The sequence below is a fragment of the Rhinolophus hipposideros genome (genome assembly GCF_964194185.1).
Source record: "Rhinolophus hipposideros genome assembly, chromosome: X".
Lineage (NCBI taxonomy): Eukaryota > Metazoa > Chordata > Mammalia > Chiroptera > Rhinolophidae > Rhinolophus > Rhinolophus hipposideros.
The window spans coordinates 35976697-35993044 of record NC_138046.1 but is presented as its reverse complement, the minus strand read 5'-3'; the positions used below and the strand labels follow the sequence as shown (position 1 = coordinate 35993044).

Below are 16348 nucleotides of genomic sequence, written 5' to 3'. Positions count from 1 at the left end.
ATTTATACACCCAATCAGGGAGCACCAAAATATACCAAGCAAGTACTAACATAACTAAAGGGAGAAATTGACCAAAACACAATTATACTAGGGGACTTAAATACATCATTGACAGCTATGGATAGATCATCCAAACAGAAGATAAATAACGAAATCGCAGCCCTAAATGACACATTAGATGAAATGGACATAATTGACATATATAGAGCACTTCATCCTAAAACATCAGACTATACATTCTTTTCTAGTGTACATGGAACATTCTCAAGGATAGACCATATATTGGGACACAAAATCAGCCTCAGCAAATTTAAGAAGATGGAAATCATACCAAGCATATTCTCTGATCACAAAGCTTTGAAATTGGATATCAACTGCAAAAAGAAAGCAGGAAGAAACACAAATACATGGAGATTAAACAACATACTTTTAAAGAATGACTGGGTCAAAGAAAAAATTAGAGGAGAGATCAAAAGATACATAGAAACAAATGACAATGAAAATACATCCTACCAAAATTTTTGGGATGCCGCGAAAGCAGTTTTGAGGGAAATTTATATCATTACAGGGCTATCTCAAGAAACAAGAAAAATCCCAAATAAATAACCTCATGTTACACCTTAAAAAACTAGAAAAAGAAGAACAAGCGAAACCCAAGGTCAGCGGAAGAAAGGAAATAACAAAAATCAGAGCAGAACTAAATGAAATAGAGAACAAAAAGACAATTGAAAAAATTAATGTGACAAAGAGCTGGTTCTTTGAAAAGATTAACAAAATTTGCAAACCCTTGGCTAGACTCACTAAGATAAAAAGAGAGAAGACACTAATTAACAAAATCAGAAATGAAAAAGGGGAGGTTATCACGGACACAACAGAAATACAAAGGATTATCCAAGAATACTATGAAGGACTATATGCCACCAAATTTAATAACTTAGAAGAAATGGACAAGTTCTTAGAAACATATAGCCTTCCAAGACTGAATCATGAAGAACTGGAAAATCTTAACAGGCCGATCACCAGTAACGAAATTGAATCAGTCAGCAAAAACCTTCCCAAAATCAAAAGTCCTGGACCAGATGGCTTCACCAGTGAATTCTACCAAACCTTCAAACAGGATCTAATACCAATCCTGCTCAAACTCTTCCAAAAAATTGAAGAAGAGTCAGTACTCCCTAACTCATTTTATGAGGCCAACATTACCCTGATACCAAAACCTGGTAAGGACAACACAAAAAGAGAAAACTACAGACCTATATCTCTGATGAATACAGATGCTAAAATCCTAAACAAAATTCTAGCAAATCGAATACAACAATGCATTAAAAAGATTATTCATCACGACCAAGTGGGGTTCATCCCCGGGGCACAAGGATGGTTCAACATTCGCAAAACCATCAATGTGATACATCACATAAACAAAATAAAGGACAAAAATCATATGATTCTATCAATTGATGGAGAAAAATCATTTGTTAAGATACAACGTCCATTTATGATTAAAACACTTACTAAAATTGGTATAGAAGGAAAATACCTGAACATAATAAAGGCCATATACGACAAACCCTCAGCTAATCTCATAATTAATGGTGAAAAGCTGAAGCCCTTTGCTCTACGTTCAGGAACACGACAAGGTTGTCCCCTATCACCTCTGCTTTTCAACATAGTGTTGGAAGTCCTCGCCAGAGCTATCAGGCAAGAGAAAGAAATAAAAGGCATCCAAATTGGGAATGAAGAAGTTAAATTGTCACGCTTTGCAGATCACATGATGCTATATATAGAAAACCCTAAAGACTCCACCAAAAAGCTATTAGAAACAGTCAACGAATACAGTAAAGTTGCTGGCTACAAAATCAACGTACAAAAGTCCATTGCTTTCCTATATACCAACAATGAAATCTCAGAAAAAGAGATAGAAAAAACAATTCCTTTTGCAATTGCAGCAAAAAGAATAAAATACCTAGGAATAAACTTAACCAAAGATGTGAAGGATTTATATGCTGAAAACTATAAGACATTTTTGAAAGAAATTGAAGAAGACACAAAGAAATGGAAAGACATTCCGTGCTCATGGATTGGAAGAATCAACATAGTTAAAATGGCCATATTACCCAAAGCCATATACAGATTTAATGCAATCCCCATTAAAATCCCAATGGCATTTTTTAAAGAAATAGAACAAAAAATCATCAGATTTGTTTGGAACCACAAAAGACCCAGAATAGCCAACGCAATATTAAAAAAAAAAGAACAATACTGGAGGTATACTCCCTGATTTTTGCTTGTACTACAAGGCTACAATAATCAAAACAGCTTGGTATTGGCGGAAAAACAGACACATAGACCAATGGAATAGAATTGAGAACCCAGATATAAAACCACATAAATATGGACAGATAATTTTTGACAAAGAACCTAAAAACATACAATGGAGGAAAGACAGCCTCTTCAATAAATGGTGCTGGCAGAATTGGATAGCTACATGCAAAAGAATGAAACTGGATTGCTATCTGTCACTATGTACCAAAATTAATTCAAAATGGATCAAAGACTTAAGCATAAGACCTGACACAATAAACTGCATTGAAGAAAACATAGGTACTAAACTTATGGACCTTGGGTTCAAAGAGCATTTTATGAATTTGACTCCAAAGGCAATGGAAGTAAAAACTAAAATAAACAAATGGCATTATATGAAACTGAAAAGCTTCTGCACAGCAAAAGAAACTATTGACAAAATAATGAGGCAACCAACTGAATGGGAGAAGATTTTTGCAAACAGTGCCTCTGATAAGGCTCTAATATCCAAAATATACAAGGAACTCATGAAACTCAACAACAAAAAAACAAACAACCCAATTGAAAAATGGACAGAGGACCTGAAGAGACATTTCTCCAAAGAGGATATACAAATGGCAAATAGACATATGAAAAAATGCTCAACATCGCTAATCATCAGAGAAATGCAAATGAAAACCACAATGAGATATCTCCTCACCCCAGTCAGAATGGCTATCATCAATAAGACAAATAGTAACAAGTGTTGGAGAGGCTGTGGAGAAAAAGGAACTCTCATACACTGTTGGTGGGAATGCAGACTGGTGCAGCCGTTATGGAAGGCAGTATGGAGGTTTCTCAAGAAATTACGAATAGAATTACCATATGACCCAGCAATCGCTTTCCTGTGTATCTACCCAAAAAATGTGAAAGCATTTCTCTATAGAGACACGTGTACTCCAATGTTCATTGCAGCTTTGTTTACGGTGGCTAAGACATGGAAACAACCAAAATATCCTTCAATAGATGAATGGATAAAGAAGTTGTGGTATATATACACAATGGAATACTATTCCGCGTTAAGGAAAGATGATATAGGAGCATTTGTGACAACATAGATGGATCTTGAGAGTATAATGCTAAGTGAAATAAGTCAGACAGATAAAGCAGAGAACCCTGTGATTTCACTGATATGTGGTATATAAACCAAAAGGAACCATACAAACAAATGAGAAAGAAAAACTCATAGACACAGACAATAATTTAGTGGTTACCAGAGGGTAAGGGGGTGGGGGGTGGGTGATGAGGGTAAAGGGGATCAAATATATGGTGATGGAAGGAGAGCTGACTCTGGGTGGTGAACACACAATGGGATTTATAGACAATGTAATGCAGAATTGTACACCTGAAATCTATGTAAATTTACTAACAATTGTCACCCCAATAAATGTAATTAAAAAAAAAAAGGAAAAAGGGAAAGTGAGAATTTGATAACATTATCCCTGATCAATATGATTAATAGGACAACAAAGGGGAGGAGGGTGTTATAAAAAATGTTTTCTAAGTGTAGTCCTAGTTAGAAAGTCTAGAGAAAAGGAAGGGTCTTATAGATATGATTCAAACCATTGTTTAGCTCAGAATGTCCTCCTACTAAGGAGAAGGACCAGGCCCCTCCCTGAGGCAAAGAAATGCAAAAAGCCACTGTTGGACAGGGGTCCATGGTTTGGTACTAATGAGTACCATCTTCTCCTTGGTGTAGGTCAAGACAATTTGGAACAGCTTGATTTTATATCTTTTTCTCCCTTATTCTTCCATTTCTCTGTTTCTTCTCCTCTTGTGTCTTTCCAACCCTTCCCATCTATCCTATCATTGTTTGCCTACATAGTCCTTATGCTAGTCACTGGTACCTACAGGCTGCTAAAGGCTATCAGGGATCAAGAAACTGGCTACCTCATACAAATCAGGGAAGTTTCATGAGTAGAGAGAAAACAAGAGAGCATGAGTGAGAGCAAGGGTAATGGAGAATTCTTTTTTTTCTCAAAACGTACCTGAAAGTCATAAGCAGAGTATGGTGGCAGATGAGGAGGGTCATGGTAGTAGGTATTGTAGGATGCCACTTGAGGGCGAGCATAGTAAGAAACAGTCGAATGGGCATTCTCAACAGAACAGTTCAGTGCTGGGAGAGTTGGGTTCTGTAGAAAACCACACATTAGAAACAACATTAATGTTCATCACTAGAAAAATGGTTATATAAACTGTGGCTCATCTATTCTATGGAATACCATTCAGCTATTGATAAACAACGTGGTGACAGAGAAAGTTTTCCAGGATATATTGTTAAGACAAAAACAGAAACAAACCAGCAGGAAAACTATGGAGACAATAAAAACATCACTGGTTTCCAGGGGTTGGGGTTGTGGGAAGGGATGAATAAGCAGATCACAGAAGATTTTTAGGGGAGTGAAAATACTCTGTATGATGTTATAATGATGGATATATGTCATTATACATCACCCATAGAATGTACAACAGCAAGAGTGAACCCTAAGGTAAACTGGACTTTGGATGATTATAATACATCAGTGCAGGTTCATCGTTGGTAACAAACGTACTATTTTGGTGGGGGATCGGGGCAGGGAATATATGGGAAATCTCTGCACCTTCCTTTCAATTTTGTTGTGAATCTAAAACTGCTCTAAAAGAACAACAAACAACAAAAATCTTTAATTAAAAAAAAAGAAAAAATAATAAAGTCAGCAGGCATTGCCTGAGCCCTGCTACTGAGAAGGGTGCCGCATCCCCCAGGGGAGGGGTATAAAAACACCCCTCACCCCACCCTAGGCCCTTGAGGATATTGCCGTGAAAGCCTCAGTGGCTGCAGCAGGAATGAGACCCAGCACCTGAGCAGAGGCAGCAGCGGCAGCAGTGGCACCACCTCCTCACAAGGCAGCAGCAGCAGTGGTGGAGGCTATTCCTCACCACAGCATCAGGGCCCTTTAGACCCAGGTGCCCTCCAAAATTCCCAGAGAACCAATGCAGCAGCCTTTCAAGAATCGAATCCTCACTCCTACTGTCTCGGCAGTGTATAGCACAGTAACACAAGTAGTAAGACAGCTGGGACCGCCGACCCCTTCCCCTATTGAACACATAAAATAAACAAGGGGCATCCATATCTTGCAGCAATGCCCCTGGGACATGCATCGTCCCCTGTACTCTCTCAAACCCCTTATCCCTCTGGACAGAATGCAGATCAAGCCACGTTTGTATACATTGAAGCTCCTTAGACAATGAATTCACAACCTCAAACCCATTCTCTGCACAGCAGAACAGTGCTAATACATTGCACATACAACTGGAAGAGGAGGAAGATTTTGGAACAGATTCCCATTTACAGGTCCTTGGTTGGAAGAGGCTGGATAAAATACTACATGTTTCCCCCAGAGGCCTCAAATACAGCCTCTTAAGCTACCATCACGAGCAGCAGTCCTTCTATTCATCCTGGTACACAGACACCCACTGCAGTGGGTCAGGCCAATCAGCACATCATGATGATTAACCATCTGCCCATGCCATACCCATTGCCCCAGAAGCCTCAGTACTATATACCAGTACATTACCTTCATAGTGACCATCTTTATGTTGGGCCCCACAACAGTATCCCATTCAACCACCAGGGTCAGCTCCTTTTTATCCTGGATTGGGACCTGGGGACTTCCTCAATGTTTATGGAACACCTTTTAACCCAAGCCAGCCAGTGTGTCAGTCAGTACCTATTATAGTGCCTATGCAGCAGCAGTCCCCTCGAGCCAAGAAAGAGAAAAATAAAAGAATTCGTGATCCAAACCAAGGAGGTAAAAACATAACAGAGGAGATTATGTCTGGAGGTGGCTGCAGAAATTCTACTCCACTCATAGTGAGACCCACATCCACACCTACTCCTACTCAGCTGCCCAGCCAGGTCCCCAAGCACAGCTTTGTGGTCTATTGGACTGTGGAGAGCACTCATCTTGCTGCCAGCACCCCTTTCCATTCAGCTAGTGACCAGAAGCAAGAAGAGAAGCCAAAACCAGATCCAGTGTTAAAGTCTCCTTCCCCAATGCTTAGGCTAGTCCTTAGTGGAGAGAAGAAAGAACAAGTGGGCCAGATACCTGAGACTACTGCAGGAGAATCCATACCAGAGCTTCCTCTGCCTCCATCACCGACCACTGTTTCTCTAATTGCTTGAAGTACAATTGCTTCTCCCACCTCTGTTGCTCTTAGTAGCCAGCCAATATTCACCACTGCTCAGATGTGAACTCTCCTCCTCAAAAGAAGACACAATTCCTATACCCAGCCCAATGTCTTGCATAGAAACATGAGATTCTTCACAAACATATTATTGATAATGATATATACAAGAAACCTTTTAGTGTAGCACCTAAATATATTCCACTGACTTCTAGTACTAACCTAATTAATGAAATGAATGGAGTTAGTGAAAAATTACCAGGTACAGAGAACATTGTGGAATTAATCAAACAGGAGGTGTTGTCATTGACTCTTGAATTGGAGATTCTGGAAAATCCCCCAGAAGAAATGAAAGTGGAATGTGTTTCAACTCCCATCACCCCTTCCACATTTCCTTCTTTTTCTCCATCTTCTTCAACTCCTCCAGCTTCTCCTCCCCCATCACCAGTCATTGTTCCTACTGCTGCCACTAATCTTAGTACTGCTATTGCTCCCACCATATTCCAGAGAGTCTTAGAAGAGGATGAGAGCATAAGAACTTGCCTAGTGAAGATGCAAAAGAGATTCAGAACAAAACAGAGGTGAAAGCAGATAGGCACACAGAACAGATTATGGATTCTCAGAACTTAAGTTCAAGAAAGAGTCCTCTCCTAGATCAGACAGCTATAACTGTACCAAAGATGTGGAAGAAACAAAAAGATCAGACCTGAACCACTGAAGAGGTATTAGAAGCAGAATTGGAGCCTAAAGCTAAAGAGGAGCTTTCAGGTGACAAAATACTTGAATCCAAACAGGATAAAATGAACCAAGGTTTTATCCTGAAAGAGACTCCTCACACATTAAAAAAAAAAAAAAAAGTGAAAGTTATGGAAGACAATGGAGAAGAAGCTGAGCCTGTACATAATGGTGCTGAGAGTGTTTCTGAGGGTGAATAGATGTTAATTCAGGCTCCACTGATCATTCTGGTGAAGAGGTCACATTCCCATTTAAACCAGAATCCTGGAAACCTGTTGATACTGAAGGCAAAAAGCAGTATGGCAGAAAGTTTTTGTTGAACTTTCAGTTCATGCCAGCCTATATACAGAAACCAGGGGCCTCTCTCCCATCACTAATGTGGTTCTTGACAAGACCAACCAACCCAAATTGCCAAGGCAAACTCTGGATCCTTGGATTTTGCCTCAAGGACCAGATTTTACTCCCGCCTTTGCAGATTTTGGAAGGCAAACCCCTGTTGGAAGCGGTGTACCTTTGTTGAACATTGGGTCATGGAGATGTCAATCTGGCCAGAGAACAAAGCCCAGGAAGATCATCACAGTTGTGCACCTGAAGACGTGCACCTGAAAAGGGAAAGAACACCTGGAAACCCAGCCAAAAATGAAACAGACAAGCTGAGGATCCCAAAACATTAGAACCCAGGAACTTTTTAGAAAAATGCAAAGTATCTTAAATAAATTGACACCACAGATGTTCAACCAACTGATAAAGCAAGTGTCAGGACTTACTGTTGACACCACAGAGGAGCAGCCGAAAGGAGTCATTGACCTGGTATTTGAGAAGGCAATTGATGAATCCAGTTTCTCTGTGGCTTACACAAACATGTGTCAATGTTGAATAATGCTGAAAGTTACCATGGCAGACAAGCCTGGTAACACAGTGAATTTCTGGGGGCTGCTATTAAACAGTTGCCAGAAAGAGTTTGAAAAACAAAGCAGATGATCATGTCTTTGAGAAGAAGCAGAAAGAACTCAAGGCTGTCAGTGTTCCAGAGGAGAGGACAAGGTTTCATGATGAACTGAAAGAAGCTAATGACAAAGCCCCAAGGAGATCTATTGGTAACATCGAGTTTATTGAGGAACTCTTAAAAACACAGAATGCAAACTGAAGCCATTATGCATGAGTGCATAATGAAGCTGCTAAACTACCATGATAAAGAATACCTAGAGGGTCGGTGGATCAAAGTAGCGGCGTGAGTTGAGCCTCTACTTTGTAAATTCCAGCTCCCCTGGAATTTAGAACTAATCGAACAACAATAACTCCACAAAGGACTCCCTGCACAGCAGACAGGCAAGACGAAGAGGCCGACTACTGAATTCACCTAAAGGTGGGCAAATCACGTGAGCAGGCGAGGAGGGAAGGGAAAAGGGCAGAGACGGAGCCACGCGGGCACAGGACGCAGACCTAGCTCAGTGCTACCAGCTCGCTGCATCCCAGAATTAGCGCAGCTACGGGAGAGGGAAGAACTAGGACTGCTAGGCTCCGCTTATGGCCCAAAGGGCTGAGGGGGCAGCATATATTAATGACCCCAATCAGGGAGCACCGAAATATACCAAGCAACTACTAACAGAACTAAAGGGAGAAATTGACCAAAACAAAATTATACTAGGGGACTTAAATACATCATTGACAGCTATGTATACATCATCCAAACAGAAAATAAATAATAAAATAGGAGACCTAAATGACACATTAGATGAAATGGACATAATTGACATGTATAGAGCACTTCATCCTAAAACATCAGAATATACATTCTTTTCTAGTGTACATGGAACATTCTCAAGGATAGGACATACATTGGGACATAAAATCAGCCTCAGCAAATTTAAGAAGATTGAAATCATACCAAGCATATTCTCTGATCACAAGGCTTTGAAATTGGATATCAACTGCAAAAAGAAAGCAGGAAAAAACACAAATATATGGAGATAAAACAACACACATTTAAAGAAAGCCTGAGTCAAAGAAGAAATTAGAGGAGAGATCAAATGATACATAGAAACAAATGACAATGAAAATACATCCTACCAAAATTTTTGCGATGCAGCGAAAGCAGTTTTAAGAGGGAAATTTATGTCATTACAGGCCTATCTCAAGAAACAAGAAAAATCCCAAATAAATAACCTCATGTTACACCTTAAAGAACTAGAAAAAGAAGAACAAATGGAACCCAGGGTCAGCAGAAGAAAGGAAATAACAAAAATCAGAGCAGAGCTCAATGAAATAGAGAACAAAAAGACAATAGAAAAAATTAATATGACAAAGAGCTGGTTCTTTGAAAAGATTAACAAAATTGACAAGCCCTTGGCTAGACTCACTAAGATAAAGACAGAACACACTAATTAACAAAATCAAAAATGAAAAAGGGGAAGTTATCACACACCACAGAAATACAAAGGATCATCCAAGAATACTATGAAGGACTATATGCCACCAAATTCAATAACCTAGAAGAAATGGGCAAGTTATTAGAAACATATGGCCTTCCAAGGCTGAACCATGAAGAATTGGAAAATCTAAACAGACCGATCACCAGTAATGAAATTGAATCAATCATCCAAATCCTTCTCAAAAGCAAAAGTCCAGGATCAGATGGATTCACTAGTGAATTCTACCAAACCTTCAAAGAGGATCTAATACCAGTCTTGCTCAAACTCTTCCAAAAAATTGCAGAAGAGACAGTACTCCCTAACTCATTTTATGAGGCCAACATTACCCTGATACCAAAACCTGGTAAGGACAACACAAAAAAAGAAAACTACAGACCAATATCTCTGATGAATACTGATGCAAAAATCCTAAACAAAATTCTAGCAAATCTAATACAATAATGTATTAAAAAGATTATTCACCACGACCAAGTCGGGTTTATCCCTGGGGCACAAGGATGGTTCAACATCTGCAAATCCATCAATGTGATAAATCACATAAATAAAATAAAGGACAAAATTCATATGATTATATCAATTGACGCAGAAAAAGCATTTGACAAGATACAACATCCATTTATGATGAAAACACTTAATAAAATATGTATAGAAGGAAAACACCATAACATAATAAAGTCCATATATGACAAGCCCTCAGCTAATCTCATAATGAATGGTGAAAAACTGAAGCCCTTTGCTCTACGTTTAGGAACACAACAGGGCTGTCCCCTATCACCTCTGCTTTTCAACATAGTGTTGGAAGTCCTTGCCAGAGCAATCAGGCAAGAGAAAGAAATAAAAGGCATCCAAATTGGGAATGAAGAAGTTAAGTTATCACTCTTTGCAGATGACATGATGGTATATATAAAAAACCCTAAAGACTCCACCAAAAAGCTATTAGAAACAGTCAACGAATACAGTAAAGTTGCTGGCTACAAAATCAACGTACAAAAGTCCATTGCATTCCTATATACTAACAATGAAATGTCAGAAAAAGAAATACAAAAAACAATTCCCTTTGCAATTGGAGCAAAAAGAATAAAATACCTAGGAATAAACTTAACCAAGGATGTCAAGGACCTATATGCTGAATACTATAAGACATTTTTGAAATAAATTGAAGAAGACACAGAGAAATGGAAAGACATTCCATTCTCATGGATTGGAAGAATAAACATAGTTAAAATAGCCATATTACCCAAAGATATACAGATTTAATGCAATCCCCATCAAAATCCCAATAGCATTTTTTAAAGAAATAGAACAAAAAATCATCAGATTTGTTTGGAACCACAAAAGACCCCGAATAGCCAAAGCAATCTTAAGACAAAAGAACAATACTGGAGGTATCGCACTCCCTGACTTTAGCTTGAACTACAGGGCTACAATAATCAAAACAGCATGGTATTGGCAGAAAAACAGACACATAGACCAATGGAATTGAATTGAGAACCCAGAAATAAAACCACATAAACATGGACAGACAATTTTTGACAAAGAAGCTAAAAACATACAATGGAGGAAACACAGCCTCTTCAATAAATGGTGCTAGGAGAATTGGATAGCCACGTGCAAAAGAATGAAACTGGACTGTTATCTGTCACCATGTACCAAAATTAATTCAAAATGGATCAAAGACTTAAGCATAACACCTGACACACTAAACTGCATAGAAGAAAACATATGTACTAAACTTATGGACCTTGGGTTCAAAGAGCATTTTATGAATTTGACTCCAAAGGCAATGGAAGTGAAAGCTAAAATAAACAAATGGGAGTATATGAAACTTAAAAGCTTCTGCACAGCAAAAGAAACCATCGACAAAATAAAGAGGCAACTGACTGAATGGGAGAAGATTTTTGCAAACAGTGCCTCCGATGAGGGGTTAATATCCAAAATATGCAAGGAACTCATGAAGCCCAACAACAAAAAACAAACAACCCAATTGAAAAATGGACAGAGGACCTGAAGAGACATTTCTCCAAAGAAGACATACAAATGGCAAATAGACATGTGAAAAAATGCTCAACATCACTAATCATCAGAGAAATGCAAATAAAAACCACAATGAGATATCACCTCACCCCAGTTAGAATGGCTATCATCAACAAGACAAATAGTAACTAGTGTTAGAGAGGCTATGGAGATAACAGGAACCCTCATACACTGCTGGTGGGAATGCAGACTGGTGCAGCCGCTATGCAAGGCAGTGTGGAGTTTCCTCAAAAAATTACGAATAGAATTACCATATGACCCAGAAATCCCTTTTCTGGGTATCTACCCAAAAAATTTGAAAACATTTATCCATAAAGACACGTGTCCTCCAATGTTCATTGCAGCTTTATTTACGGTGGCCAACACATGGAAACAACCAAAATGTCCTTTGATAGATGAATGGATAAAGAAGTTGTGATATATATACACAATGGAATACTATTTGGCAGTAAGAAAAGATGATATAGGAACATTTGAGACAACATGGATGGATCTTGAGAGCATAATGCTAAGTGAAATAAGTAGACAGAAAAAGCAGCGAACCCTATGATTTCACTGATATGTGGTATATAAACCTAAAACAACAAAAGAACAAAAGAACAAGACAAACAAATGAGAAACAAAAACTCATAGAGACAGACAATATTTTAGTGGTTACCTGAGGGCGAAGGGGATGGGGTTGGGAGATGAGGGTAAGAGGGATCAAATATATGGTGATGGAAGGAAAACTTACTCTGGGTGGTGAACAAACAATGGGATTTATAGATGATGTAATACAGAATTGTACACCTTAAATCCATGTAATTTTATTAACAATTGTCACCCTTATAAATTAAAAAAAAAAGAAAAGAAAAAAGAATCCCTAGAGTGCTTATGTCGCCTACTCACCACCATTGGCAAAGACCTGGATTTTGAGAAAGCAAAGCTACTTAAGGACCAATAGTTGAATCAGATGGAGAAAATTGTGAAAGAAAGAAAAACCTCATCTAAGTTTCAATTGATGCTTCAGGATTCAATGGACCTAAGGTTGTGCAATTCAGTATCTTGAAGAGCAGCAGATCAAGGGCCTTGAACAGATTCCCAAGGAGACTAAAATAGAAGAACAAGAAGAGCAAAGGAAGGTCCAGCAGCTCATGACCAAAGAGAAAAGACCAGGAATCTAGAGAGTGGAGGAAGGTGGGTAGAACACTGTACAGGGGGCCAAGAATAGTCCAGTTCTGGACCTCTCAAAATTCCTGAAAATCACTAAGCCCACAATTGATGAGAAAATTCAGCTGGTACTTAAAGTGCAGCTGGGTAGTTGGGAAAAACGCAGTAGTAATGGAGCAAAGGCAAGCGAGAGTGATGCCTTATGGTCAAGTACTTCCAGTTTAAACAGATTCTCTGCTGTGCAATCTCCAGCAACCTCAGGGTCTACATCATCCACACCTTAACATGGGCAGGACGAAGCCCCTTCCATCTGCACAGCTTGTCCAAACATTTCCATGAGGGGTAGCAGTAGTAAAGACCTGTTAGACAATCAGTCTCAAGAAGAGCAACAGAGAGAGATGCTAGAGACCGTGAAACAGTTTACTGGAAGAATGAATATGGACAGTAACAGCACTGAGGCTGACTGAAACAAAACCAGGGAGTCAGTGGTGAAACTAGAAATTCCAGGAACATCCACCTCTGATATGGCTGCATTGTCAGAAGAGATGGAGAGGAAGTCTAAATCTGTCACTGATGAATTTCTACAAATTAATGATTTTAAGGAAGCCATGCTCTGTGCGGAAGAGCTGAATGCCTAGGGCCTATTACATGTGATTGTGAGAATGGGAATGGAGTCCACCCTGCAGCCAAATCACCAGGGATCACATGGGCCAATTACTGGATCAGCTTGTGCAGTCAGGAAAACTCAGCAAACAGAACTTTTAAAAAGCTTTTTCAAAAACATTGGAATTGGCAGATGATAGTGCCATTGATATTCCCCACATTGGTTGTATCTTGCTGAACTGGCTACTCCCATGTTAAAAGAAGGAGGAATCTCCAGGAAATAATTTATCATAGAATTTACCAAAACTTTACTTCCTGTTCAAAGACCTGGGGTCTTGCTCTCTGAAATATTGCACCTTTTATGCAAACAAATGAGCCATAAGAAAGTGGGAGCCTTATGGAGGGAGGTTGACCTCAGCTGGAAGCACTGTTTACCAGAAGGGGAAGATGTACATAATTTTCTCTTGGAGCAGAACTTGGACTTTATGGAGTCTGACAGTTCCTGTTCCTCCGAAATACTTTGAAAGAAAGAACTCTCTGCTAACTATATAATAGCTATATAAGTGACTCGAGAAACTCATTACTGAACAGATCTTTGACTGGGTAGAGGCTAATCTAGATGAAAGACAGAGGAGTTCACTTACATTCCTTAGAGCTTTAATGACAGCCGTTTGTAAAGCAGCTATTATAACCAAGTGTTCTACCTTCCGAGTGGACACTGCTGTTATCAAGCAGAGAGTGCCGATCTTATTTGAGTACCTAGACTTGGACACGGAGAAGGACATGCAAGTGCTTTATACACTAAAGCATCAATAGTAAAACTTGATCAACCTGCCAATTTGCTATGGATTTTTTTTATTGCATTTATGACTGAAGAGATAATCTCTGAGGATGCCTTCTACAAGTGGGAAAGCAGCAAGGATCCCGCAGAGCAGAATAGGAAGGGTGTGGCCCTCAAATCTGTCAAGGCATTCTAGACTTGGCTTCGTGAAGCAGAAGAGGAATCTGAAGATAACTGAAACTTCACATACACAAAGAAACAAAAAGAACAATTTAAGCATTTAAAAAAAAATGTTTCATGTCTTCACCAATCATAGTGCAGCAAGGCCAATTCGTGCAGAAACCCCTACGTGTGCATGAGTGGGAGAGGAGAAAGAGGAAAAAAAAGGTGATAGTTGAGGGAAAAAGTACTGGATAGAAGTAAAGGAGGACTCACACTTTAAAAAAAAAAACACGTATGTTTAACAAAAAAAAAAGTTTTTGAGAACTTTTAATTGATTTTAAGGACTGCAAATGCCAGTGCAATTTTTTAATTTGCAGTTTCTGTAAACAACTTGAATAATAAAAAAGCAGAGAAATAAATTTCCCTCCCCTTCAGATTAACCTCACATTTGTTTTAAAGCATAGTCGTTAGTCCAGATTTAAGAAGGTTTGGGGTAAACAAGGTAAGCAATATATATATATATATATATATATATATATATATATATATATATATATATATATATGTATATATGTATATATATATATGTATATACACACACATATATGTATATATATATTGGCATCAGATCTTTCTGCCTGCCTCTCAGCTTGCTTCAGAAGAAAAAATCACAATAGTAATCAAAATATATACAACCTTGGAACAGAACTAGAGAACTAGAGAACTCCAAGAATTATTTTTTAAAAAGTGATACCCTGGGAAAAGTACTCTTAATACTTTTGAAATCTTTAGAGCAACTTTAAGGCTTATAAATACATAGAACAAATATTTTAAAAAACAGAAATATTATAAATTGACAATACTATTTATTTTCACTTTCAGAATATAAAGAACAAAATAAAGACAAACATTGCAATTTTAAAAAAATAAAATCTTTAAAAAAGAACCCACCATGTTACGTTTATATAGCATGATCCCAATTTATGTAAAAATAAAGACCCAAACAATTATATATGTATGAATGTTATAAAGGAAAAGAAATTAATCAGGAAAGATTCACAAGAAACTGTTAACTATGGTTATCTTTGGGGAAGGGAGTCGTATTAGGTTAATGGGTATGCTTCACTTTCTATTATACAGCCAAAGTTTTTACAACTAATATATATTACTTGTGTCATTTCCTCCCAATTTATTTTGAAAAATTCAAACCTATAGAAAAGTTGAAATCTTATTTACGTGATTTTTTAAAACAAAAAAGAAAAAATAAGACCCAAAATATACAATGTCAAATTGACAAGGCTGAACAGGCCTGCTGAAATGTGATGAATCACAAAGTGTTTGTAAAAGTTGTGAGGATTCTGATAGATTCCATCCAACCTTGCTAAGGAGCTCTCATGGAGACAGGAAGGGTATTTATTTCTCACCAGCCCTGCAGGCTGGAGGCAAAACCCTAGCAGTGTACAGAAACCATGAAAGACCAAGCAGAATATATTGATCCTTATTTTTTTAAAACAAAACAATGCAGAAAGAATTGTATACCATTTTTATAATCTGGTGGTGTGTGTAGTCTTTCAAGAGTTAAAGCTAATTTTGTCCAGGATGAGAGTCCTGCTCCCAACAGGGCCAAAGCATTGCTAAAGGAAATCACCACTGTTCATTAGCTCCCAAACAAGACCGTTATTTTTACCCATTGAGTATCACATAGGTCAAGGTGTTGGGCAAATGTTTTTTCCATTTTCCGTGTCATTGACACCTCCTCCATTCCTGTAGATAATTGAGAGCTGTCTGCAAAATCAGTGTGCCTTGTTTCTGGTACACATCTGTGCTACATTAACAAAGAGCAGAAGATTCCTCTCAAGTGATGAAAATGTGTGGGCAGGCTTTGGCAGTGGCACAGGCAACTATGTTGGGGTGTTGGCAGGGGAGAAACTCCCTTACAGCAAGT

At 38.4% G+C, this 16348-nt stretch overlaps 1 protein-coding gene and 1 pseudogene across 8 annotated transcripts in view; one reads left to right on the top strand and one right to left on the bottom strand.

The window, feature by feature from the left end:
* Nucleotides 1-16348, bottom strand: part of TMEM255A (transmembrane protein 255A) — a 143260-nt gene that overhangs the window by 26833 nt on the left and 100079 nt on the right. For 6 of the 7 annotated variants that reach the window (XR_013993001.1, XM_081044048.1, XM_081044049.1 and 3 more), the window contains one exon: nt 4329-4472. The exons of the other annotated variant lie outside the window; for it this stretch is intronic. Coding sequence is in view for 5 of the 6 variants with exons in the window: in XM_081044048.1 (XP_080900174.1) it covers nt 4329-4472 (144 nt within the window). In the remaining variant the exon portion in view is untranslated. The remainder of the gene's footprint in view (nt 1-4328; nt 4473-16348) is intronic. 7 annotated transcript variants of the gene reach the window in all.
* On the top strand, nt 5568-14479 carry LOC308494394 (eukaryotic translation initiation factor 4 gamma 3-like; annotated as a pseudogene). Its single transcript has 2 exons — nt 5568-8450; nt 12577-14479. The product of its transcript is annotated as a eukaryotic translation initiation factor 4 gamma 3-like (transcript).